The 27797-nt window shown below is 48.6% G+C and overlaps 1 protein-coding gene across 1 annotated transcript in view; it reads left to right on the top strand.

Annotated features, from left to right (window-relative positions):
- The window catches only part of ADCY1 (adenylate cyclase 1), a 126529-nt gene that overhangs the window by 90194 nt on the left and 8538 nt on the right, over positions 1 to 27797 (top strand). The window contains exons 11-19 of the mRNA XM_012458522.3: positions 818 to 902; positions 5038 to 5127; positions 6506 to 6759; positions 7094 to 7220; positions 19495 to 19611; positions 19716 to 19862; positions 21125 to 21223; positions 24906 to 25020; positions 27042 to 27166. Coding sequence (XP_012313945.3) covers positions 818 to 902; positions 5038 to 5127; positions 6506 to 6759; positions 7094 to 7220; positions 19495 to 19611; positions 19716 to 19862; positions 21125 to 21223; positions 24906 to 25020; positions 27042 to 27166 — 1159 coding nt within the window. The remainder of the gene's footprint in view (positions 1 to 817; positions 903 to 5037; positions 5128 to 6505; positions 6760 to 7093; positions 7221 to 19494; positions 19612 to 19715; positions 19863 to 21124; positions 21224 to 24905; positions 25021 to 27041; positions 27167 to 27797) is intronic.

Genomic DNA, 27797 nt, shown 5'->3' with positions numbered 1-27797 from the left:
CTGAGGCTGCAGTGAGCTATGATCTCACCACTACACTCCAGCCTGGATGACATAGTGAGAACTTCTCTCTAAAAAAAATAATGATATTAACAACTTTTGAGAAGAAACTTCACTGAATGAGCTCATTGGCATTTAAATAACATTTAAACATCATATAAGTCAATGTGAGTTTGGCAGCTTTTGTTTTTTTTTTTTGGCAAGAAAGACAACACTAAGTCTGCATTTGCCACTTGACTTCCAGACATACTAATTTCTTAATAAAACCTACCGACCGAATACTGTCTCCTCTGAGTTTGAAAGCACATGGAGGCCACCCTGTAACTGCGGAGGAGGAGGAAGCTCAGCCCCGGGTGCTCTGTATCCTGCCCAGCCCACAGACACTGAACATGACAGCCTGCCTCATGGCTCTATTTGGGATTCAAGCATTTTCTAAAAATGTCCTTCCAAGACAAAGCCCAGCAAGAGAACAGCTCAGCAAAGTCTGGGAAACTCGTCTCTCTATCGTGAAGAAAAGGGCTTCCAGAAAAGTTCTGTGGTTCTCAGCCTAGGCTAGATCTCTGTGGTGGGGTAGGAGAAGTGGGAGGTAGACTGAGGAGGGGCCCCCTTCTCACCCAGGAACCCCAGATGCCCTCCCCTAAAAAAGAGAACCAACCTTGGCAGTCCCCAGAGACCCAAGTGGCAGGCATCCAGGTTAACAATGTTGCTTCCTCCTGAGGGCACAGGGGATGTGGAGGGAGGGGCCAATTCTCAGGTGTCTCTTGGGTCCACCTCTCCCGATCCCCATCTATCAGTGACTTTCATGTTTTCTGTCCCCCAGGAGTGTGGCCGTCCTGCTCCTGCTAGTATTCTGCATCTGCTTCCTGGTGGCCTGCATCCTGTACCTGCACATCACCCGGGTCCAGGTATGTGGGTGGCCTGTGTCCTCTACCCGTACATCACCTGGTCAGGTATATGGGTGACCTGTGTCCTCTACCTACACTTCACCTGGTCCAGGTATATGGGTGGCCTGTGTCCTCTACCCGTACATCACCTGGTCAGGTATATGGGTGGCCTGTGTCCTCTACCTGCACTTCACCTGGTCCAGGTATATGGGTGGCCTGTGTCCTCTACCCGTACATCACCTGGTCCAGGTATATGGGTGGCCTGTGTCCTTTACCTGTACATAACCTGGTCAGGTATGTGGGTGGCCTGTGTCCTCTACCTACACTTCACCTGGTCCAGGTATGTGGGTGGCCTGTGTCCTCTACCCGTACATCACCTGGTCCAAGTATATGGGTGGCCTGTGTCCTCGACCCGTACATCACCTGGTCCAGGTATATGGGTGGCCTGTGTCCTCTACTCGTACATCACCTGGTCCAGGTATATGGGTGGCCTGTGTCCTTTACCTGTACATCACCTGGTCAGGTATATGGGTGGCCTGTGTCCTCTACCTGCACTTCACCTGGTCCAGGTATGTGGGTGGCCTGTGTCCTCTACCCGTACATCACCTGGTCCAGGTATATGGGTGGCCTGTGTCCTTTACCTGTACATCACCTGGTCCAGGTATGTGGGTGGCCTGTGTCCTCTACCCATACATCACCTGGTCCAAGTATATGGGTGGCCTGTGTCCTCTACCCGTACATCACCTGGTCAGGTATATGGGTGGCCTGTGTCCTCTACCCATACATCACCTGGTCCAAGTATATGGGTGGCCTGTGTCCTCTACCCATACATCACCTGGTCCAGGTATATGGGTGGCCTGTGTCCTTTACCTGTACATAACCTGGTCAGGTATGTGGGTGGCCTGTGTCCTTTACCTACACTTCACCTGGTCAGGTATATGGGTGGCCTGTGTCCTCTACCCATACATCACCTGGTCCAAGTATATGGGTGGCCTGTGTCCTCTACCCATACATCACCTGGTCCAGGTATATGGGTGGCCTGTGTCCTTTACCTGTACATCACCTGGTCAGGTATGTGGGTGGCCTGTGTCCTTTACCTACACTTCACCTGGTCCAGGTATGTGGGTGGCCTGTGTCCTCTACCCATACATCACCTGGTCCAAGTATATGGGTGGCCTGTGTCCTCTACCCGTACATCACCTGGTCCAGGTATATGGGTGGCCTGTGTCCTTTACCTGTACATCACCTGGTCAGGTATATGGGTGGCCTGTGTCCTCTACTCGTACATCACCTGGTCCAGGTATATGGGTGGCCTGTGTCCTTTACCTGTACATCACCTGGTCAGGTATATGGGTGGCCTGTGTCCTCTACCCGTACATCACCTGGTCCAAGTATATGGGTGGCCTGTGTCCTCTACTCGTACATCACCTGGTCCAGGTATATGGGTGGCCTGTGTCCTTTACCTGTACATCACCTGGTCAGGTATATGGGTGGCCTGTGTCCTCTACCTGCACTTCACCTGGTCCAGGTATGTGGGTGGCCTGTGTCCTCTACCCGTACATCACCTGGTCCAGGTATATGGGTGGCCTGTGTCCTTTACCTGTACATCACCTGGTCAGGTATGTGGGTGGCCTGTGTCCTCTACTTGTACATCACCTAGTTTAGGTATCTGGGTGGCCTGTGTCCACTACCTGCACATTATCCAGGTCCAGGTATGTGGATGGACTCTGCTTGCCCTCTCAAGTGGGATGGGGGAGGCAGTTCCGTTCCCTCACCTGCCAGAACAGGAAGAAAAAGTCTGCTCATGTAGCAGGTGCTCATGAAGACTCAGTTCTGCACTGGGCACCATGCACTCCTTTGGGAGTATGCCTATTGGACACAATAGGCTGGCGGTTGATATTGATTTAATAAATGAGCACAAGATACCAATCCTGTTCTCGTAGAATGGAGAATCTAGCAGCAGGACAGAAGAGGGATGTTTATTCTGTGTTCATGTCCCAGACTTTGGAGGGGGTGACATTTTCCAGGTACATCGTCTGTGCTGCCTGGGCCCTGATGCCTCATCTGCTTTGCTCTGTGGGTGTCTGCAGGAAAGACCTGAGCTTTGCCACCTTGTACTATCTGTGGCTCACTTGGGAGAACTGTGTAGTTCCTAGTCCTGCATTTCTTTGTCACATTCTGCACCTTCATTTCTAACTGGGTCACTTCCCCCAGCCTACCCCCGGCTATCACTTCTGGCAGACCCAGTGTTGTTTTCACATAATTATTGAAAACAGCAACTTTTTGAAAAGATTAAATCTAGTTTAATTCATTTAATTTCTCATCATTCATAGGTAATGTTTTGAGTTTTTAAATTTAAAAAATGTGATTAAAACTTCATTCCCATTTCTTGGACTTTTATACATTGACATTTGGTTTGACACGTTTTAAAATTTACCACTTCACATAAGGTTGCTGTTTTTCATCTAATTATAAGGGAAAGCAGGACAGGTGGATGATAGTTTTTAAAGCGTCTTCCTTTGTCCCCAGTGGTGGGAACCAGTGTGCCCACCCGATGGTGTTCATATAGCGTAAGACATAGAGAAAGTGTGAAAAGCCACTGGGGAAGAAAAGTGACTACAATGCAGAAGCCACGGAATGCACCAGCTGCCCACGAGGACTGAGCTTCTCTTACTTTGCCACTTAATCAGAGGGAGCTCCCCATGAGGCCATAGGTGTAAGCTGGGAGAGAGAAGGCAGGGTAGCAAGACTGGGGACTAAGGGCCACTTCGTCATGTCACTTACTTGTGCCTTAAGGGTCTTCTCAGACCTGATCGTATATATTAGCACTTCCAGTTGATGATGGAGGGCTGCTGTTCACACCCAGCTTTATGGCTTGGTGGGTCAAGTAATGCCCAATTCATGATGGGCAGCTCAGGTTATACAGTAACTTGGTGACCCATAGGTAAGGGTTTAGGCTCTACTTAGACCCAGCAACAGGCCAAGAGCCTTTCTCAAAAGGAGAATGGTTATCTGCAGAAGATGGTAGGGTCTTGCTCCAAAATCCCATTTGCAGGCCTGTGCTATGGCTCCTGCATGGGGGCCTGCCAGTGGCTGTGGTGGCAACCCTTAGCACACCGATCTCACGCCAGGTGGAAGGGGGGAAGCAGATGCTGGGAGGCTGCAGTGGGAATCAAGAACTGGCACTCACGTCTTGTCCAGAGGCCAAGATGGGACTGGGAGGGAAGTGCAGGGAGCCACGGCCAGTAAAGCGTTTGAGCCTCACACCACTGCAGAGCAGCAGTGCTGAGATCAGCAGAGACCAGTGGGTTAGTGAAATACAACAGCTTTGGGACTTGGGAACCCTAGAACTGGATCCCAGATCCATAACCCACAGCTGGGTGGGCTGGGACATACTGCTCTGTCCTTGTCCATAGAAGAAGTGATACTGGACTGGGTGGCATTTGTGCCACCTTTTTCGCAATTGTAGAGTGGGGATAGTAACGATCCGACCTCATGTGGGGGTTAAAGGAATAACCGTGTAGCCCACCAAGGGCACCCTGGCTAGTCAGGGACTCTAGCAGGGTGGGTTGGTGTTTTCTGTAAGGTCCCTGTGGGTATTTCTTTTAGTTTATATTTATACATTCAGAAGTGTAAGTGTGAAAAGGACTTCTTACTTTTATCCATGAAATCACTTTCTGAAGATTTCAAAATGTATTTATAATAAATAGATTTAAAATAAAATTTCTAATAACTTAAGAACTCTATAAAACCTATGTGAACAAAATAATAAAACTTATTTAGAGCATATCAAAGAAGACACAAATGAATGGAACTTTGTACCATTTCTGAAATGGAAGAATTCGGTATAATGAAAATGTCAAGTTAATCTATCCATTTAACTTCAGTGCCAAAGTCACAATGTGGGTAGAAGGAAGGGAAGTATTATTCTTTGTAAGTTAAAGACTTTGGGTTTCTTTTTTTAACTTTGGCAAGCTTTCCACCTGGGAGAACAAACAAATGCAAACAGCCAAGAGATGTGTGAGGAGGGTGAATAACGGGCATGGACCTAGCCGCGTGCAGGTCATCTGCACGTTCTGCTATGGGAAGTATTAACTGTGCATGTGAATTGCCTTGGTAATCAGAGAGTATTTTCTAAATTAACATTTTTGTTCAGTGTTTTCCAGGGTGCCTGACGATCCAGATTCGCACTATCCTGTGTATTTTCATAGTGGTCTTAATCTACTCAGTAGCCCAAGGATGTGTGGTGAGCATCTCATACATGTGGCATGCGCTGGGGCGGGAGAGGTTATGGCATGGAGGGCCCACCGGGAGGCCAGGGCTCAGGGCTGCAGAGACAGGGAGGTCAGCAGAGGCATCAGGAACAGGTGCAGGGCCCTGAGAAGCCAGGGAACAAGAGACTTCAGTAAGCAGAGGAAAACGTAAACTCTCCCTGGTGAAAGGAACCTGGCTTCTTCATACAAAGCAGAGGACAGAAGCAGGGGTGGAAAAACAGGACAGAGATGGGGCAGGAGGAACATGATGGAGCTAAGCAGAAGTAACAGGATGAAGGTGGGGCAGGAGGAACACAATGGAACTGGAACTGGGGGTTGGAGTGAAAGGATGGAAACGGGTGGGAGTAACAGGATGGAGCTGGAGGAAGGAGTAACAGAATAGAACTGGGACAGGAGTAACAGGACGGAGCTGGAGGCAGGAGTAACAGGATGGAGCTGGGGGCAGGGTAACAGGATGGAGCTGGAGGCAGGAGTAACAGGATGGAGCTGGAGGCAGGGTAACAGGATGGAGCTGGAGGAAGGAGTAACAGGACGGAGCTGGGGGCAGGGTAACAGGATGGAGCTGGAGGAAGGAGTAACAGGATAGAACCGGGGCAGGAGTAACAGGACGGAGCTGGAGGCAGGAGTAACAGGATGGAGCTGGAGGCAGGGTAACAGGATGGAGCTGGAGGAAGGAGTAACAGGATAGAACCGGGGCAGGAGTAACAGGACGGAGCTGGAAGCAGGGTAACAGGATGGAGCTGGAGGAAGGAGTAACAGGATAGAACCGGGGCAGGAGTAACAGGACGGAGCTGGAGGCAGGAGTAACAGGATGGAGCTGAAGGCAGGGTAACAGGATGGAGCTGGAGGAAGGAGTGACAGGATAGAACCGGGGCAGGAGTAACAGGACAGAGCTGGGGGCAGGGTAACAGGATGGAGCTAGAGGAAGGAGTAACAGGATGGAGCTGGAGGCAGGGTAACAGGATGGAGCTGGAGGCAGGGTAACAGGATGGAGCTCAAGGAAGGAGTAACAGGATAGAACTGGGGCAGGAGTAACAGGACGGAGCTGGGGACAGGAGGAGCAGGATGGAGGTGGGAGCAGGAGTGATAGGGTGGAGCCACTGGGCTGGGAAGTAGGCAGGGCCAATCCCACCTGGTCCTCTGGGGAGCCTCTTGCCTGCTCTGACAGCCAGTGGGGAGCCTTGAAATGTTGTGAGTTACCATGAGGTCTGCAGCTTGGTGTGGTGGCACTGGGGGTGGGTCAGAGCAAAACCTTGGGGCACCTGCTTGAAGAGGGACACCTGAGCATGCTTAGGGGCTGCAGGTCCTCACCTCCCCTTCCCTAAGACCCTGTGTCTCCTCCCTTCCCAGGTGGGCTGCCTGCCCTGGGCCTGGAGCTCCAAGCCCAACAGTTCCCTGGTGGTCCTTTCATCCGGGGGCCAGCGCACAGCCCTGCCCACGCTGCCCTGTGAGTCTACACACCATGCCCTGCTCTGCTGCCTGGTGGGCACCCTCCCGCTAGCCATATTTTTTCGGGTGTCCTCCTTGCCAAAAATGATCCTACTGTCCGGGCTTACCACTTCCTACATCCTCGTTCTGGAGCTCAGCGGATACACCAGGACTGGGTAAGTGTGTGGTTCCCCGAGAAAAAGGCCTAAGCGGAGGTGCTGCTGAATCTGTGTAAACAGAGATGCGTTAGAGGCTTCTGATTCAAGAACTAGTCAAGATGAATTGTATCCAACAGTTTAGTTTGTGGCTGCTTCTCTTCTACCCGAGTTCTAGCAAGGACCCAGATTTCCCATTGGGAAGTGACTCTTGGCCAGGGTCCATCCAGGAAGCTGTTTCTGGTGAAACCATTCACCACCTGAGGGTCACTCTGAACGGTTCTTGGGTTTAATGGCAGCGTCTTGCTCTGGAAGCTTAGCACTGACTTGGCTTTCCTTCCTCATCTTCTCCCAGGGGTGGTTCTGTCTCCGGGCGCAGCTACGAGCCAATTGTGGCCATCCTGCTCTTCTCCTGTGCACTGGCCCTGCATGCCAGGCAGGTGGACATCAGGCTGAGGCTGGACTACCTCTGGGCCGCACAGGCAAGATGAGCTCTTTCTGCTTTCTGGGGGGCGGGGGGCGGATTTGGAGGAAGGAGCCTTCAGCAAGTGTCTGGTGGGGGCTGCCACAGACACCCACATGCCATATGGCCCTTGGAGGGCCCTCCTTAGCAGCGTGCAAGGCCAGGCACTGTCTGGGGATGGAGAAATCCTGCGCTGGGGGTTGCAGGGAGTGGGAGCCATGCCTGAGGGAAGATAGTTCAGAAGGTTGTGGGATGTGTGTGATGGAGACCTGCCTGATGGTCAGAGTGTGGCTCATTCCCGAGGCAGTGAGTACCCACCTCCTGGTAGTGCAGAGGGGCTCAGCCTCTGCAGGGCTAGGTGATGGCAGCAGGTCTCATCAGAGTCACTGGGAAACACAAGAAAATGCCAAAATTCTCACCACCTACTCCAAATTTAGTAGATCAGCAGGTGGGGACTGAGCATCCATCTTTTTACATGTACCCTGGGAAATTCTGACCCAAGAGGCATAAGCACCCCTCTTTGGAGACTCCGTGGAGTAGCAAATGTGAAAACTGGCCTCGGGCCCCAACCATCTGGGTACTAGGCTGGAGAGGAGTCACGCTTTCCTGAAATCTGTAGGTGGCTTTCTGCTTGGATGTGAGCCTGGCAATGGCTGACAGATATTTACCTCGAGTTCCTGCTGTGGAGCCACATGCAGAGACAGCAGGCGCATACCTGTGTCCACCCCATGGCCAGTGGCCAAGGCAGCATGTGGGTGCTCATGTGAGTGTCTTTGTGCATGACCCCGTCATGCACCTGCTCTATACTCCACAGGCCTCTGGGAGGTGAGGCAGTCAAGCATTCAAGACCAGGCTACCTCAGTTCAAATCCATTTGTGGAATTTGCAAACTGTTTCACCCTGGGAAGTTGCTCCTCTTAGGTTTCCTCCCCTGAAAATCACAAATGAAGGCTGATGAATTTAGCTTTAGCAAGAGAGAATCTTATTTTGACACCTTAAGAATAGCTCTTTGCTATTGGAGCTATTTGATCTCATTCAGTCTTCAGAACAGCACTGCCCAGGAGCTAGAAACACAGATGAGAAAGCAGGGGCCACTGAAGTAACATGCCAGAGTCAGGCAGCCAGAAGGTGGCTGAGCTGGGAACCAGCTGCCATCTGTGTGACCTTCAGGCGGGCTCTGAACTTCTGGAGAGAGCTGTGTGGGGGCCAGGCAGGACAGGAGCATTTTCACCCTAGGCCTTCTACTCTGCAGCTAGGACTGAAGGCAGGCACAGCCCAGAGTTGGGGTTCAAACACCAGACAGGCACAGCCCAGAGGGTGGCCAGAAGGAACCGTGGCCAGGACCAGCTGAGGGCTCACTGTGGAAGCGGGACTAGGCTGGCTGCTGGAGTCGGGAAGCCTGTCAATTTCTTGTCCTTGTTCCTGAGGCTGACTGGGCAGCAGTCCACGCAGTTGAGTGACCAAAGCCCTGGTCAGCAGTAACGGGTGACAAAGGTTGGGTCTGGCATCAGGTAGTCCTTGTCCTGAATTCCAGCACCTCCATGTAGACTCTGTGTGACTTTGACCAGTGATGGGTCAAGCTTTCTTTCCGCTTCAGCAGTAAAATGGGGTGAGAACCCTAATCCAGGTGTGCAAGAAATAACTGAAATTCTTTTCCTGATGTGCTTGGCCATCAGCCTTGTGCAAAGTAGGTGCTCAGTGAGGCGGAACAGCCCTTCGCCCGGCAGCCTGTTACTCGGTGGTGAGCCATCTTTTGGGGGGGATCTCTTTCTGGGAAGGAGGGTTAGAGACGGGTGAAGGGTAGGTGAGAGGAGCATCCAGAGGCAGATTCTCACTCATGAAAAAAAATGAACACAGTTGTTTTCTCTAGTTTTATTCATCCAGAAAAGACAGAAGCAGCTTAGTAGGTTCATATCAGCATGACAGGGCAGGATGCATATTTAAAGTGATAGAAATTATGTTGTTGATTTGAGTAAGGAAAAGAAAGAACATATACATATATCACACACACACACACACACACACACACACACACTGTCTTTATGTATATCTGTATACATGTGCTCACAAATGCTTGGTGAAAAACATGGTTTATTTTTTCCTTCACTGTTTAATAGCTATATTGAGATAGTTCACATAACACAATTGACTTGTTTAGTGAACAGTTTTCAGTATACTCACAGTTGTGTAACCATTGCTATAATCAATATTAGAATATATTTATCTCCCTCAAAAGAAATCCATCAGTTCACACTCCCCATTTCCCCTCAAACCCCAAGCTCTAGGCAACTTCTAGTCTACCTCCTGTCTGTGGATTTTCCCATTTCATTTATTCTTCAGCCTGTGTATTGAGTTAGTGCCTGTTCTGGGCAGAAGACATTCCTGTGTGCTACTAGATGGAGCTCTGAGCTAGCCTTGGAGGTGGGGAAGACCCAGATTCCCGAGGGACTCACGATCTGGCGCTGCCTTCACTGCATGCCTGAACTCCAGGTTCCGAGTGGGCAGGGGTTGCTGAGAACCCTAGCCCTTTGGCCTCTCCCGGGAGGGTGCTGCTGTGTGGTGGGCTCACTGTCAGTAGAGCTGTCTGAACAGAACAGGCCCTGATTCCTGCTGTGGAGTGGGAGGGACCCTGGTGGGGGCATAAACACATCTGCGTTAGGCTGTTCTGAGACTGGGTAATTTATAAAGAAAAGAGGTTTAATTGGCTCTCAGTTCTACAGGCTGTCCCAACAGGCACCAGCATCTGCTCGGCTTCTGGGAAGGGCTCAGGGAGCTTTTACTCATAGCAGAAGGCAAAGCGTGAATAGGCATGTCACATGGCGAGAGCAGGAGCAATGGGTGGGGGGGAAGGTGCCACACACTTTAAAACAACTGGATCTTCCGCGAACTCCACCATGAGAACTCTTGACTGTCGCGAGGACAGCACCAAGCCATGAGGGATCTGCCCCCGTGACCCACACACCTCCCACCAGCCCCCACCTCCAACACTAGGATTACGTTTCAGCATGAGATTTGGTGGGGCCAGAGACCTAAACCATATCAATATATGACTCTGACTTGTCACCAGAGGAATGCAGGCTGTGGCAGGAAGCGAGTCACCACACCAGGCCTGACTGCGGCCACAGTGGGTTGTGAGGAAGTGAAGCCAGGCGTACCCGGGTAGAGCCAGTGTTTCTCTGGGCCTCTTATGGTGCTTCAGGGTTGACTGTGGAAGGATCAGGGATGGGTTGATGGGGAAGGGATGAGGAACATGGCAGAAAGAGGGAGTTCTTCAGCAAAAACTGAGAGAGGAGTCAGAGCCCAATCACAGGGGCCAATGCTCCCTCCAGGCCTGCTGTGGGCAGTGGAGCTGCAAAGGCAGGGCGATAGGACCTGATCACCATCTCCAAAGGTGACCTGACAGTGGAGTGTGACACAGAGCCCAGGGGGCAGGTGGGAGCCCTGTGACCCACAGGGGCCCTGGGGAGAGCAACTTGCATGGGCAGGGGCTGGCAGGAGGGCAGCTTGGAAGTGGTCATGTGGTGTCTGGCCACAGTTGGCCATCAAGTGGAGGTGCAGTGGTGGAGGTAGAATGGGTCTCCAGGGGACTGTGCATGTATCTCAGCCTGTGCTGAGAGTGGAGGGCACTCTCCAAGCAGGTGAGATCAGGAGCCCTTATGATGCTTGGACTGTTTGAAAGACAGGGGCAGGCACAGGGCAGCTCCAGGCTGGTATGGCAATCCGGGCAACCACAGTGGGAACGGGCCCTAGAACCAGGGAACAGGGAGGGCCACCTGACAGGATTCACCACCTTCAGCCGAGACACATAGCCAGTCCGCAGCAACCATGCCAAGAGGAACCAGGAATGCTCTCCTCCCTCACTACCGGCCCCTGCTCATGCTCCCCATTGGCCAAACTTGGCCGGAAGTAGGAGGCCCAGGACCCTGTTGGTAGAGTCCTTGCACTGGCCTCCCTGGGACAGAGCTGGTGAGGAATGGACTGCAGACAGCACATACTTGCCCTGGAAGGGAGATCTGGCCAGCCGCAGTTTGCTAAAGCCACACCAGGTAATGCGAAAAGAGCCTCTTTATGACGGGCTGTGTTGGTGAACTTGGTCTTAGTCTGGCTCCAGCTGGCTATCCAGGGTGATCCAGCTGGCTGGTCTGGGAGGAGATGTTGACCCAGCTGTCAGCTGGCCTCTCTGGATTCAGATCTTTTAGTTGGAAAAACCTGCTCAGAGCTTGAGAAGAATGGACTTGGGATGAGCTAGGAAAACTGGGCCAGCGCAGACCCATGAGATCTGGGGTTTCTGGGTTATCTGCTAGAGTACCTGCTTGGCTCCTCACTCTCAGGCAGCAGAGTTGGGCCTTGGCCGTGACTCTTCCAGTTGAGGGACACGTCTAGGAGAGGCATTTTCTCTAGTCTGGGTTGACATGGCTTTTTCTTGGCTTTGATGTTCTTTCAAATGTTATTAAATGCAGTAGTTGACCCAGCCATGTTGTTCTCCATCCAGTGACACCGCCTAGCGATGCCCAATGAGCATACCAGTAATTTTAGGGCTAGAATGCAATCCTGGGCCTTGGGGCAGCCCAGGCAAGTCTGTGGATCCCTGTGCATGTGTGTCACAAGAAAGGGCTGCCCAAATGGGCACATAACTATCACTAGATTCGTCCTGGTCAGTAATTTCTGAGACAGAAGGACAAGTAAGAAACAAGCCTTTTGAAAGAAATTGTGCCATGAAGAAAACATTCTGAACATGGAAGTTGGATGGACATGTGATTCTGTTGACAGGAAGAACGCGTGGTGCCCACAACTCTTTCTTAGAGTTTCCTGGTGGGAAAATCTTATAGACTGAGAATTTCAGTGAATTTTCATCATCTTTGTTAAGATATATAACAGTTCAATTTCTGCTTGGTTCGTGAAAATAAGTGGCACAGGGAAAGATAGATGTTTCCCAGTCAAATTTTAACAGAAATCTTCGTATTTGTGGATGGATTAAGAGATATACTTAATTCATCCACAAATGCAAAGATACAAGAGTACACAGCCATGTTTTTCCACAGATAGGTAACAACAAATGCCACCTGCTTTCCCATAACCCCAGCAGAACACAGACTTTGCCTGTTTGCTAGACTTTGCCATTTACCCTTGGACATTTAGGCACATAGTATAAACATCAGAGTGCTCAAATTATTGCAAAATTGCCAGGTCAAACACTAGGTAGGTTAATTATTTACAGGGACTGGATCAGTTGTCCATACCTTCAAAAACAGATAGGCTTTTCCCCTGGGAAGCATCTTCAGCCTCTTCGTCTGTAACTCTTGGATGCTTTTGTTCCAGTGCCATGTCTTTCTTTGCAGTCAGTAGATAATCATCACGGCAATTATAATTTAATGTTTATGCTATTTAGTATAGACTGCAGTTAAAACAACTTATTTCTCTACCAGTAAATGCTGAGTTCGAGGGTAATCCCATTTTGCAGTTGCCATGATTAACACTTAGAGGGAAGGTTTCCTAAGATGTGGTCATGGCACAGACAGGCAATTCCTGGTGGTAGAAGCCAAGTTTTTCGACCTGGTTCCACCGCCTATTCTGGTCACTTGTCTTCTCCACACATGTGACAGTAACACTTGACTCTCGGGGTTGCCAAGGAGTTTATGTGATACAAAGCCGTGGTCACCATGCTTCTTGGACTCTGAAATGCTGTATGCTTGTTAGTCATCATCTTGTTCTCTGTTACTGGCCATAGGGTTCACATCTGGCCTTTGGGTGAGTACATCTTCACAAACAGCTTTTATGGAGGGTCAAATGGTTCCAGATGTATCCCAGCTGCATCCTGCAGCACACTTCTGTGGAAACCCCCAAGGAGCCCAGCCGTGACCCCACATCCATCATGCCCCACGCCCACTGGAAACACACCCTTTGCCCATCTGAGGGTGCACACGCAGCCTCTGGCAGGCCTCCGCTCTGTACCTGCACCCATAGTGCTGCCACCTACCTCTATCCAACAGGTGCTTATTGGGCACCAAAGTATCCTGACCCTGTGCTGGGGATGCTCACATGGTTGAGGTGTAACCCCTGCCCTTGGGTGCTCGTGAGCTGTTAAAGGAATCAAACACGAGCCACAGAAAATTTCAGTACAGTGAAGGACGTGCCATGTAAAATGTAGACAGGACCCTGACCCAGGCAGGTGGACATGATATCATTTAAAGATAATACCTCACCCCTGAGGCTTAAAGGATGAGTAGGAATTAGCCAAGGGAAGGGCAGAGTGCTAAGTGGGGTAAGTGGGTCTGTCTCCTGAGATGGTTGTTTTTATTGTTGTTTTAAAAAATCAGTTCATAATACTGTATTATGTACTTGATATTTGGTAAGATAGCAGATTTTAAGTGTCCTCACCCCCACCTGCACACACATAGATGGTAACTATGGGTGGTGATGAATGTGTTAAATAATTTGATTGTAGTAGTCATTATGCAGTGTATACATATATGAAACCATCACATTGCACACCTTGGAGATACACAGTTTTTGTTTGTCAATTAAATATTTTAAAATAAAGAGGAGTGTGTGCACCTCAGGACACCGGATGGTTCAGTGAGGTTTGGGGAGAGCGCATCAGAAAGTCTATTTATAGTGACTGTATCTGAGAATTAAGAAATGTGCTTTCCTGATGTTGAAGGATGAACCGGCAGTGCTGACCTGACACTGGTCAGATGCCCTGTGTCACTTGCAGAAGGGAGGCAGGGACATCACTTCAGAGACAGAATGAGGACAGGGCCACCCTCCCTTGGCTGTTCCCTTGTAGCAAACATGTTGTTGATTCCAGGTTCTGGGGTTACTGGTCTTGTTAGTTAGACGAAAGACTGTCAGGCTGACTGTGGGAGTCACTCACAGCACATGTCAGCACACAAGGGAGTTGCCAAGTTATGCTGTTTGTTATTCTGTTCTCTTTTACAAATGACAAGCACCCCAGGATGTGACTTCTCTGAGTTACCACATAACTATCACTAGATTCGTCCTGGTCAGTGATTTCTGAAACAGAAAGACAAGTGAGAAACACATAAGCCTTTTGAAAGAAACTGCCATGCAGATAACATTCTGAACATGAAGTTGGTTGGACACGTGATTTTGTTGACAGGAAGAATATGTGATGCCCATAACTCTTTCTTATAAATAGAGTTTTCTGATGGGAAAATCTTATAGACTGAGAATTTCTGGGAATTTTCATCATCTTTGTTAAAATATATAACAGTTCAACTTCTGCTTGGTTCATGAAAATAAGTGGCACAGGGAAAGATAGATGTTTCCCTGTCAAATTTTAACAAAAATCTTGGCATTTGTGGATGGATTAAGAGCTATATGGCGATTTCGGAAGGGCGGCTGCTCTGATAGCCCATTAATCCAAATGTGGCAATAAACAGAATGCAGATGCAGTTTTTAAAATCATAATACCATAAATGTAGATTTTGGTTCTTAATGGAAGCATATTCAATTACATAGGTTACACCAAAATACTATTAACATTGACAGTAGTATTTTGGAGACAGCAAAATTTTTGTGCCACTAATAAATAAAGCTATTATTTTATAAAACAGTTTTTACTTTCTTTTCATTTCACCTGCTGAGACAGCTCAGCCGTGGAGACCCCAACCCAGGCAGCGCTGAAGGAATTAAGAAACAGACACAGAGATAGAAAGTAAAAAGTGATTCCAGAGAGTGAGGCAGCAGGGGTCTCACAGCATTTCCAGCTGAGATCCCAGAGCAGACTCTGACCCATGTATTCATTCTTTACTTTCCAGTGACAAGTTTTACACAGATGCTCTGTGTTCTTTCATTGGTTAAAGGTAAACTAACCAGGCAGCTAGTGTATGTTTGCTATCGGTTAAAGACAAACTAGAAAGCACTCTTTACGAGAGAACAAAGGGAAGAGTCACATATCCTGTGTTCAAAGAATAAATTCATCCGGTGTGAGACATATTCATATTGGTTACCGTTTTATAACGCTTTGAGCAGTTTTATGCTTTTAGGGGGTCAGTTTTCCACTTCAGGGGGCCGACTAGGTTTTCTTTACTGCCGCTCTCAGCAAACAGTATGATTTCTCATATGCATTAGAATTTGCTCTCAACAGTCACCCTTTACAAACCTTTCTTTTGTGTATATTGGAGCATGATGTGTTAACACGTAATTAATAATGTGGGTCCTATAGATAGGTGTTTGTCCAGAATGTCATTACTAATGGGAACTTGAGTTGAAAGCAGCCTGGGAGACCATCAGAGACTGGAAGTGGAAGGTTTCTGACCTTTGAGCATGACCCAGAATAAGCCAGCACTGTGCCCAAACAGCCGCTGCATGGGCAGAGCCCAGCTCCAGCCCATCTGGGCAGCCAGACCTCAGCTGTGGTCTGACTGGGAAGGTTATGGCCTCTGGGTTTCTTTCATCTTCATCTGCCTCTGGCCTATGTGCCTTAAGGAACAAGAAGAAACACCTGGCACCGTCTGTCTCTGTGGGTTGCACTGATTTGCACCAGGCCTTCCCTTCATGCCCTGCCTGGCTTCATATACACCCTCATCTTCATACTTGACTCTTTTTTTTCTTTTCTTTCTTCTTTTTTTCTTTTTTGAAAGAAAGAAAGAGAAAGAGAAAGTGGGAGAGAGAACAGGATTCTTGCTCTATTGCCCGGGCTGGAATGCAATCTAAAAATAGGTATTAAAAACCTCTTTTATGCCGATAATTGTGCTTAACAGCAGAGACAGGAAGGAATAAGGGAAGAAAATAACAAACAAACAGCCAACCAATATTTCATTTAAGTCTGTGAAATGCTACACAAATGCTGAAAAGTGATTTACTTCCAATTATGTGGTCACTTTCAAAGTGGGTGTAATGTGATACTGAGAAAAATGTGTGTTCTGTGGACCTGGGGTGAAGAATTCTATAAATATTCACTGAGTTTACTTGTTCCAGGTCTGAGTTCAAATCTTAGATGTCCCTGTTAATTTTCTATCTCGTTGATCTGTCGAATATTAACAATATGGTGTCAAAGTCTCCCGCTATTATTGTGCGGGAGTCCAAGTCTCTTTATAAGGCATTAAGAACTTGTCTTATGTATCTGGGTGTTCCTATATTGGGTGCATATATATTTATGATCATTGACTCCTGTTGTTGCATTGATCCTTTTACCATTATGTAATGTCCTTCTTTGTTTCTTTTAGTCTTTGTTACTATTAAAGTCTGTTTTGTCAGAGACGAAAGTTACAACTCCTGTTTTTTGTTTTGTTTTGTTTTTTTCTCTCCGTTTGATTGGTAAGTCTTCCACCAACCCTTTGTTTTGAGTCTTTGTGTGTCCTTGCTTATGATATGGATCTGGATACAGTGTACCGATGGGTTTTGACTTTTTATTCAATTTGCCTGTCTGTGTCTTTGATTGGGGCATTTAATCCATTTAAATTTAGGATTAATATTGATATTTGTGAGTTTAATATTGTCGTTTAATGCTAGCTGGCTATTTTTCCCATTAGTTGATATAGATTCTTCATTATGGAGGTACTCTTTACCTTTGGTAAGTTTTTGGGATGACTGATACTGGTTGTTCCTTTCTGTGTATAGTGCTTCTTTCAGAAGCTCTTGTAAAGCAGGCCTGGTGGTGATGAAATCTCTGAGTGCTTGCTTGTTCATGAAAAATTTTATTTTTCCGTCATTTATGAAGCTTAGTTTGGCTAGATAGGAGATTCTGGGTTGAAAATTCTTTTCTTTGAGGATATTGAATATTGACCCCCACTCTCTTCTAGTTTGTAGGGTTTCTGGTGAGAGGTCTGCTGTGAGTCTGATAGGCTTCCCTTTATGGGTAACCTGACCTTTCTCTCTAGCTGCCCTTAGAATTTTCTCCTTTATTTCAACCCTGGTGAATCTAACGATTATGTGTCTTGGGGTTGCTCTACTTGAGGAATATCTTTGTGGTGTTCTCTGTATTACCTGGAGTTGAGTATTGTCCTGCCTTACTAGGTTAGGAAAGTTTTCCTGAATAATATCCTGAAGAATATTTTCCAGCTTGGATTCATTCTCTTCGTCACATTCAGGTACACCTATCAAACGTAAATTAGGTCTTTTCATATAGTCCCATATTTCTTGGAGACGTTGCTCATTCCTTTTTACTCTTTCTTCTCTAATCTTGTCTTCTTGTTTCATTTCATTAAGTTGGTCTTCGACCTCTAATATCCTTTCTTCTGTTTGATCAATTCGACTGTTAAAACCTGTGCATACTTTGCAGAGTTCTCGTATTGTATTCTTCAGTTCCATTAATTCACTTATGTTCCTCTCTAAATTGTCTATTCTCGTTAGGATTTCGTCAAACCTTTTTTCTAAGTTCTTAGTTTCTTTACATTGGGCTAGAGCATGTTCTTTTAACTCAGAGAAGTTTCTTATTATCCACCTTCCGAAGCCTAATTCTGTTAATGGAATGCACTCGTTCTCCATCAGGCCTTGTTCCCTTGTTGATGAGGAACTGTGATCACCTGTAGAGGGAGAGGCATTCTGATTTTGGGTATTCTCAGCCTTTTTACGCTGGTTTCTTCCCATCATTGTAAATTTATCCACCTCTCGTCTTTGTAATTACTGACTTTCAAATTAGGTCTCTGAGTGGACGTCCAACTTGTTGATTCCCAGCACCAGAATCTGAGCAACCCACTGCGCCAGCTAAAACAGCGGCGTTAAGATTGATGGTGCTTTTCTGCCCGGGAATCTCTGGTCTGACTTCCTTCTTAAGTCCCTTTTTCAATCAGCTGAGTAGGCGACTCTGCCTTACTGGAGCTCCAAACGTCGACCAAAAGGGGACCCTGTCCCGTTTACTCTGCACCAAGAACCGCTGCGCCAAGGTGCCGGCAAAACCGCTGCCCCGGCCACAGGAGCGTGCTGGCGACCTGTGGGGCTCCTCCGCTGGGAATCTCCTGATCCGTGAGCAACAAAAATTCGTCTGGAAGTGTGGGGTCCTCTCGTTCTCTGCTCTTTCACTGGGAGCTACAATCCTGAGCTGCTAGTAATCGGCCATCTTGGGTCTCTCTCCCCATACCTGACTCTTAAGGCTCGGAGCCTCCTCACCTCTGTCCTTGGAAATCTCCACTTCTCTGTTTTAGCTGGTGCAATCACTGAGTGCTGTCTCGTGGTGTGTTCTTGGCCAACTCAGTTCTGATAATATCAGTACTGCCAGAAAGCAGCTGTGCTCTTTAGGCTTACGAAGGGTCATGCTGTCCCCTCAGCCCTTGTTAAGTACAACCCTACAAGTGGTCCCCCTAAAAGTGGGTGTGTTACACCCATTTTACAACAGAGAAACCACAGCACAGTGAGGCTGCATCTGCTGGTCAGGTCATCAGCCACCTGGGGTAACATGAACCAGGGGAGCTGGCCTCCAAGCCACACAAGGGCAGTCTGCACAGTTTTTAACTACGTTCAAGAGTTTGATGCCTCCATAAATGCTGACACATACTTAGAATATTCCCAAGCTTCACTCCTTTCGGGAGTTGGGTTTTGTGTGAGGGAAAACAGGGACCCCAGTGGCTACTGCCTCCTAGGGCTGTGCTGGGCCCTGCCGCCAGCACTTCTCCATGAATGGGGCCTTTGCTGTCAGCTTAATCAGTCTCTGCAGGGTCCTGCAGCTAGCAGTAAGCAGACTGGGACTCACCGGCTCCTGCTGTCTGCTCTGCTGTGTCCCCATGGCAGGACCTTTTGGGTCTTTACTCCTTGCTCCAGGCGGCTGGAAGTTGGCACTCGGATGAGCTCACTGGCCCTGGATCTGCCTCTGCAGGGTTCTACTTGTCTCAGTGCCCAGAGGGGTATGGGCTTTAGTGAAGGCCAGAGAGATTCCAGAGGAAACAGGAGCCTTAGGAAAGTGTCCCTCCACCCCTCCTGGGTGCGAGGCATTCTAGGACAGGTGCCCTGGGGGGCATATCAGGAGCTACCTGGTCGGGGGCTGGTGGAGCCTGTGGATGGGCACCTGCCTGAGAAAGAGTTGCTGTAGCATCTGGTCCCTAGGAGGTAGCTGGGGGCAGGGCAGACCCTGGAAATGAGGTGAAGCCATAGTTTGTCCTTTGGACATTCCAGCAGATGGGGTGGTGACTTAGGCAGACATCTGCGGATATTCCCCGCCCAGTAACGTGGATCTAGTCATGCATGTATCTGGTGCAGAGGAAGGACAGGAGCATGGGTGTAGACCATCAGCACACCTGGAGTCTAGTTTGGATGATTAGATAGAAAGAAGCGTGCCGTGGGGACAAGCGAAGGCTGCGTGATAGACGGGACTAACCGAGGCTCATGATGCCCCAGGCAGAGGAGGAGCGAGAGGACATGGAGAAGGTGAAGCTGGACAACAGGCGCATCCTGTTCAACCTCCTGCCTGCCCACGTCGCCCAGCACTTCCTCATGTCCAACCCTCGGAACATGGTGAGCACCCAGCTGCGCCTGGCCGGCACTTCCCGGCACTGCTCTGGCCGCCCCCTTGGTGCTCGCCTGGCTGACCCATCCTGACCTGTTCTTTGAACTTCCAGGACCTCTACTACCAATCCTACTCCCAGGTGGGTGTCATGTTCGCCTCCATTCCCAACTTCAACGACTTCTACATCGAGCTGGATGGCAACAACATGGGGGTGGAGTGTCTGCGGCTTCTCAACGAGATCATTGCTGACTTTGATGAGGTGAGGCCGCACATCACCATCCTGACCCCACCCGGGAGTGGCAGTGCATTCTGCTGATGGGTGACTGGGATGCCCCTTCACCTAATTAAATTCTGTGTGTCTCGCAATATGTCACAGTCTCTATAGCTGGAATGAGAGAAAGCAAATCACAGGAAGCACGGGCATTCTGTCTCCTTTGGGATCCAGACCAACCATGATAGGAGAGGACCCTAGGATAGGGGACCAGGGCCACTGGGTGGGGCTGGGTGCTTGTCCTCCATGTTGTAAATGTCAGGGCTGGGACATCTACAGTGGCCAGGGCTGGGCAGCCTCATCTACAGGTAGGCAGACAGGCGGGCGCCTCCAGGCCCTTGTCTACAAATAGGCAGGCAGGCGGGCGCTTCCAGGCCCTGGTCTACAAATAGGCAGGCAGGTGGGCACCCTCATCTACAGATGGGCAGGCAGGCGGGTGCCCTCATCTACAGATGAGCAGGCAGGCAGGCGCCCTCACCTACAGATGGGCAGGCAGGCGGGTGCCCTCATCTACAGATGGGCAGGCAGGCGGGCACCCTCATCTACAGATGGGCAGGCAGGTGGGCGCCCTCATCTACAGATGGGCAGGCAGGCGGGCGCCCTCATCTACAGATGAGCAGGCAGGCGGGCAACCTCATCTACAGATGGGCAGGCAGGTGGGTGCCCTCATCTACAAATGGGCAGGCAGGCGGGCGCCCTCATCTACAGATGGGCAGGCAGGTGGGTGCCCTCATCTACAGATGGGCAGGCAGGTGGGTGCCCTCATCTACAGATGGGCAGGCAGGTGGGTGCCCTCATCTACAGATGGGCAGGCAGGTGGGTGCCATCATCTACAGATGGGCAGGCAGTCGGGTGCCCTCATCTATAGATATGTAGACAGGTAGGTGCCTCCAGGCCCTTGTCTACAGATGGGCAGGCAGGTGGGCACCCTTTTCTACAGACAGGCAGGCAGGTGGGTACCTCTAGCTCCCCCACCCCACAGCCAGCCAGGCACTGTGCCGGCCCCGCCACCCCACCGATTCTCCTGGTGACTGTAAGCTCACCTATGGGGGACAGGAATGTGTCCTGTACTGTCCTTCCTCACCTCTTCTTGCCAGTATAGTCCTAAAACTTGTCTGCCCAAAGCAAAGAAGACACATTGCTTTCCTGAATGTGTTCTTCAGCTCTACTGTTGCTCCTGGTGGCTGATGGCTGCAGCGACTTTTCTCAAATGTTATGTCATATTTAACAGTTTTGTGTTTTAAACAAAGCTCATGGAAAAAGACTTTTACAAAGACATAGAGAAGATCAAGACCATCGGGAGCACCTACATGGCCGCTGTGGGGCTAGCGCCCACCTCGGGGGCCAAGGTGAGTACAGCCTGGGCTGCCTACTTGGGGACTGGGCCCCAGCCCTGCCCTAAACTGCTCCGGGACCCTGGGTAGGTTCCTATACTGGGGTAACGGGAGCAGCTTGAGTGCTGTTTTTGTCTGTTACTGGCTCACTCCAGACACAATCTCCTAGGGAAAGTCAGCACTGAAGCCTGCTCACAGGAACTTCCTTCAGCCCCAGCTCTGCCCTGTTAGACACCTCACCCAGAACCGTCCCCCTGCCCTGTTCCATTCCCTTCCCCACCAGCCCACCTCCTCAGCAGCCCCACCTGCCTCCCCACCTGCCTCCCCACCTGCCTCCCCACCTGCCCCTCTCTTCTCCTCACATCAGCACTGCACTCTCCTTTTCCACAGTAGAACTGTGAATAATTACAAATAATTATTCTGAGTAGATCTAGATTTATTAAAGAAGGTGAATTGATAATTAATAATCTTCTGAAGCAGAAAGCACCAGATCCAGATGCATACACTGGTGAATTCTACCAAACATTTAAGAAAGAAATGATACCAGTTCTCTAATCGCTTCCAGAAGACAGAAGCAGGACCACTTTCTAACTCATTCTGTAGGCCAGCATTACCCTAATACCGAACCCAGACAAAGACACAGAAAAATAAAATTACAGACCAGTGTTTCTCATGAATACATATGTACAAACTCCCAACAAATATTAGCACATTGAATTCGATAATGATTGAAGAGAATTATACACTAAAACCAAGTTGGATTTTTTTCCAGATATACATGGCTGTTTCAGTATTCCAAAATGAATTCATGAAATTCATCAAATCACCAAGATAAAGAAGAAAAATTATATAATCATATCAATTGATGCAGAAAAATTATTTAAGTCTAACACCCATTCCTGGTTTTTAAAAAAACTTTGAAGAAACTAGCGATAGAAGAAAACTTCCTCAATTTGATTTTTAAAAATTTGCAATTAATCTACAGCTTAATATACCTAATGGAGGGAAACTAAATGCTATCTCCCTAAGCTGGGAAACCTGGCGAAAACATCCTCTCTCGCCATTTCTATTCAACATTATACTGGAAGGCAGTAAGACAAGAAAGAAAACAGAAGACATACAGACTGGGAAGGAATCTGCTTGCAGATGACATGACAGTATATGTAGAAAATCAAAAAGAATTAATAACAAAAATAACAGAAAAAAGCCCCTGAAACTAAGAAGTGATTATAGTAAGGTTCCAGGATATAAAGTTAATATAAAAAGTTCATTGCTTCTCTAGATGCCATCAGTGAACAATTGGAATTTGCAATTACAAACAAAATGCCATTTGTATCAGTAGCCAAAAAATGAAATACTAGGTATAGCTCTAACAAAATATGTACGAGATCTATATGAGCAGAAGTATAACATTCTGATGTAAGAAATCAAAGATCTCAGTCACTGGGAGTCGTGTTCCTGCGTAGGAAGAGTCAGTATCATTCAGATGCCACTTCTTCCTAATTTGATTTTTAACACAAGTCCAATCGGAACTCCACCAGGATATTTTGTGACATTGACAAAATGATCCTAAGTTTATATGGAAAATAAAAAGACGCAGAACAGTCAACACAATATTGAAGCAGAAGAACAAAGCTAGAGGACTGACACTGTCCAACTTCAGGACTTTTAAAGCTGTAGTAATCAAGACAGTGTGACACTGGCAAAAGAATATGCAATAGATCAGTGCAACAGACGAGAGAGCCCAGAAATAGACCCACAGAAATATATTCAACTGGTTTTTGACAGAGAAGCAGAGGCAATACCATGGAGAAAAGATAGTCTTTGCAACAAACAGTGCTGAAACAACTGTATATCCACATGCAAAAAAAAAAAAAAAAGTGTAGATACAGACTTTATCCTCCTCACAAACATTAACTCAAAATAGACAACAAGCATAAATGTAAAATGCAAAACTATAAAACTTCTAGAAGTTAACATAGGAGAAAAATCTAGATGACCTTGAGTCTGGCAATGACTTTTTCAGTACAACACTAAAAGCATGATTCATGAAAGAAAAAATTGGTAAGTTGGACTTCATGAAAATTTAAAACTCCTACTCTGTGAAAAATATTGTCAAAAGAATGAAAAGTCAAGTCACAGATTAGGAGAACATCTTTACAAACCACTTGTCTGATAAGGGTCTTGTATCTATAGTATCAAAGCACCTTTATAATTCAACAAGAAAAAAAAGAACAGTTAAAAAGTGGGCAAACAATTCGATCCCGCACCTCACCAAAAGAGATGCAGATGACAGACAGGCATGTGAGAGGATGCTCAGCATTGCATGCTCTACGGATTTGCAAATGAAAACAACAATAAAATACCACTAGATACCTGTCAGAATAGCTGGAATCCAAAACACTGATGAGACAAAAGCCAGTGAGGATATGGAGCAACAGAAACTCTCCTTCACTGCTGGTGGGAATGAAATATGGGACAGCTACTGTGAGAGAGAGTTTGGTGGTTTCTTACAAAGTTAGATAATGTTACTAGATGACCTAGCAATTGCACTTTTTTGTAATTTCCAAATGAGATTAGAACTTATGTCCGTCCGTGAGCTTCATTCATAATAAAAACTGGAAGCAAACTAGGTATCCTTCAGTAGGTGAATGAATAAAGAAATTCTGGTATATCCATAAGGTAGAATATTATTGAGTGAGAAGAAATGAGCTATCAAATTATGAAAAGACATGGAGAAACCTAAATACACTTTGCTACATTAAAACAGTTTAAAAAGGTTACATACTATATGATTCCAACTATATGAAATTCTGGAAAAGGCAAAACTGTAGTAACAGTAAAAGTGTTAGTGGTTGCTGAGGGTCAGGAGAGGGGCGGGATGAACAGAGAGCAGGGAGGATTTTCAGGGCAGTGAATCATGTGTAATACTGTCATGGTGGATACATGTCATGCATTTAGAATGCATAGAATGGACAACACCAAAAGAGTGACCTCTAATTAAATTACATCCTTTGGTTAATAACAATATACCAATATTGGTTCATCAGTTGTAGCAGATGTGTCACACTTAAGTAAGACGTTAACTATAGGGGAAACTCTGGGGAGAAGGGCTATATGGCAACTCTGTATTATCTGCTCAACTTACCTGTAAACCTAAAATTGCCCTAAAAATAAAGTCTGTTAATTTTTAAAAAGCATTAGTTTCCTGATTGTGAGGACTAATAAAATTCCCTTTAAAAATAAAAATTAGAAACCTTACACCTGTCACTGTTTCACAAGAGAAAGGACCTTGTCACACACGTACATGATGATACAGCCTCAATCTCAAGGAAGGAAGTTGTCGACTCCCCGGCACGCATCTCTGTCCTTGTTTTGCTCATTTGCCATGGGCAGTGGCAACGCTGTCCAAGCTGGAGTTTGAACACCAGGTCTCCCACTGGAAAGGGCCACCCCACCCTACTCCAGCAGGCAGTCTTGGGTGGGCCCTGTCTCTGCCCCTCAGGAGCTAGGGCTTGGCCAATACCCTGCCTCTCCCTTAGTCTCCTGCCTGTAGAATGGAATGATACATGTGCCCGTAGCCAGGCACCCAGAGAGCTTGCCCCTGAGAGTGCGGCTGTTGACCACTGCAGGTTGGTCCCTGGCCCCCTCTTGCCTTGTGCTGCCAGATGTAATGACCCCGTCTGTTCATGCCTAGGCTAAGAAGTCCATCTCCTCCCACCTGAGCACACTGGCGGACTTTGCCATTGAGATGTTTGACGTTCTGGATGAAATCAACTACCAGTCTTACAACGACTTCGTCCTCCGAGTTGGTATGTGGCTCTAAACCTATCCTGTCCATCCACGTGGAACACCCTTCCTACACCCGCCTCAGGGTAGGATCAGCTGATGTGGTGCCCTGGTCTTACAGGAAGGAGGGTGGTGCCACCAGGAGGGCATGGGGACCTGTGTACTGAGTTGCCCCTGGAAGTTGCTGGTGGAAGTGAAGATGCTTCAGAAAATGACGTAGGACTTTTAAGATTCATTGTCTAGCTCAGGAAACATACTAGAAATCTAGATTGTCCTGGAGACGTTCAGATGCTCCTCTGAGTCCACACTTAGCTGAAGGAAAATGCCCCTTTCTCTGTTCGACAGCCATGGCTACATAGTTGAGGCCCCACGGGCTGTCCAGAAAAAGGCCTTGATGGGAGCCCCACTGCGCTCCTGGGCACCTTCCCTCACCTGTGTCATGAGGAGGAAAAACCATTGGATGCCCCAGTTCCTTTCCAGCTTTTATAAAACTGTGATTTGTTGGGTTTTTTAAAATCCTAAATTCACTTTTTCTTGAGAGGTAGACAGTTTACCAGAAAAAATTTCTACTAGTCCAGGATACGGTTTGTTTTAGAATTCAAACATCCAGTAGCCTTAAAAACAAACCTTGGAGCTGCGTATGAGTGTGAAGGGTGGCAGGTGATCCACTTAGAGCTGTGGAGTTCTGATGTCCCGAAAAGCAAGCTAGGCTTCAGGTGTGGTGTCTGGCCAGAGGGCAGGGGCAGAGTGAGCCAGCTGGGCCCTGGGCTCTGGTCAGCAGAGCTCCTGATGTGCCTGGAAATCGATCTGATGGTGGGTCAGAGAAATTCTCCTCCTCACTTTCCCACAACAGGACCAGCTGGCAAGCCTGGCCCTGTGCCTCGTGTCTGGTCATGCAGTGGGGCTGGACCAAGGTCTCTAAGGGCCCTTCTCCCCATCAGGCTGGTGCTAGCCCAGTCTTCTTTATGTGGGTGGGGCACCTGGGGTTAACGGGGGGCTTCCTGACTCCCCCCAGCTGTAGCTATCTGGAAAGTGGCCCTTTGGCGTTACTCTCTGGGTTTCCCATGCCCACCTGCCCCAGCTCACACCACTGTGTGCCCCGCTCCCATGCTCCTCCCATGCCTTGCCAGCCCCACCCCCCATGCCCTGCCCAGGAGATCAGAGGAATTTACTAGGATAAATTCAGAAAAATTAGTCCACAAGTATGGAAGGGGGAGATAGGAAGTGGCTTCGGCCAAGGCCAGAAAGCCCCAGTTGCAGGAGGTGGCTGCCACCGGCCACCTCTCACAGGAGAGCTGACAGCATGCTTGGCTCCCTGCTCTCCTGCTGAGGACGGGCTGGGCATCACAGCCTGGTGTGTGCCCTACTTACAGGGGAGGAAGACCAGGCTCAGAGAGGGTGAGCACTTTGCAGAAAGTTGCACAAGGGGTGACTGGAGTGTGGGTGTGGCTGGGTTGTTGTGATGCTGTTCAGCTGGTCTGCAGCTGTCCAGAGGACAGTTGGACACAGAAGGTACCCCATCCCCTCCCCTCCCTTCAGAGCACTCTGTACCGTCTTGCTTAGTTCTGAGACCCATGCTCTAAAATAGCCATAGGGTCACATTCTGAGAAAAGGTCCAATGCTGCTATTTTTCTGGAAGAGAGGATGCACTTGGGGACACACCCTGTAATCACAGAGACTGAAAGTCCATACTTCTGAGTTGCTCCCTTGGCAAGGCTCCGCACAGAGGCTGCTATTCCAGGAATGGGGACTTTTCTCCAGGATCAGGACTCGTTTCGAACAGCCAGTGCTGTTCCCCAGTGCAGTGGGCAGTGTCGTGACGGGACCCTGCCCAGGGGAACCTGTGCAGCAAAGCAGCTGCCTCTCTGTGGTGTTATGTGTGATGCTTCAGGAAGGAGCCTGGCGCTAGGTGACCCCAGGAAGCAAGGGCCTGAAAGGATCAGGCTTTTCTCCACCAGGAGCAGCATCAGGTGCATTTCGTGGTCCTGGTGGGATGAGTTACACTTTTCCCACTGATGATAGGTTGTGGGGGGCTGTTTTCTAGGCATCAATGTTGGGCCGGTGGTGGCTGGAGTGATTGGCGCTCGAAGGCCCCAGTACGACATCTGGGGAAACACAGTCAACGTGGCCAGTCGGATGGACAGCACAGGGGTCCAGGGCAGAATCCAGGTCAGTTCACCCAGAAACCCCCAAGGCGTGGGTGCCCATTCTTCAGGTGAGGAAACTGAGGCACAGGGGCCAGGATTGAATCCCTACTTTGCAGCCTATAAGTAGCAGGGCAGAAGGAACTGCATATTTTGGTCTGTCTGCTCTGGAGGGCATCCTGGCCCGTGCATACTGAGCTTGCTGTTTGGTTTGTCGTTTAGCCTTGGGGGCTGGCTCCTGAGTGGCCAGGTGCAGCGGTGGGAGCACTGAGTCACTGATCCCAGCAGCTTGGCAGCTCTCATTCACCCTGCACGTCCCAGGACTCTGGCCCCTGCCTGGCTGCCATAAGGAGGAAGGGCTTTCATGTGTGTTTGAAGGGAGGGTGCTGTGTGTGTCCACCTCATCTGAGGAACTTGTGGGTAGGTCAGGTGAGCTGACACCCTCTAAAAGCCATGGAAAGGTTTAGAAGGCAGTGGCCTCTGCTTTTCCTCAGTGTGGAGGAGTGTGGTCTGGCTTCTGGGATTTCCCTTAGAACAAACCTGAAACTTGATTCGGGCCTGATGACCACCAGGATGAAGTCCCCACAAATAAGTTGGAGCCTATGAGGGGCCACTCAGCCCTGCAGCCACCTCCCTGAGAACTGTAGGTCTCCACA

Source organism: Aotus nancymaae, unplaced genomic scaffold, assembly GCF_030222135.1.
Source record: "Aotus nancymaae isolate 86718 unplaced genomic scaffold, 86718_ANA_hifiasm-v0.15.2.pri h1tg000065l, whole genome shotgun sequence".
Taxonomy (NCBI): Eukaryota; Metazoa; Chordata; class Mammalia; order Primates; family Aotidae; genus Aotus; species Aotus nancymaae.
This window is presented reverse-complemented; position numbering and strand designations above follow the sequence as displayed.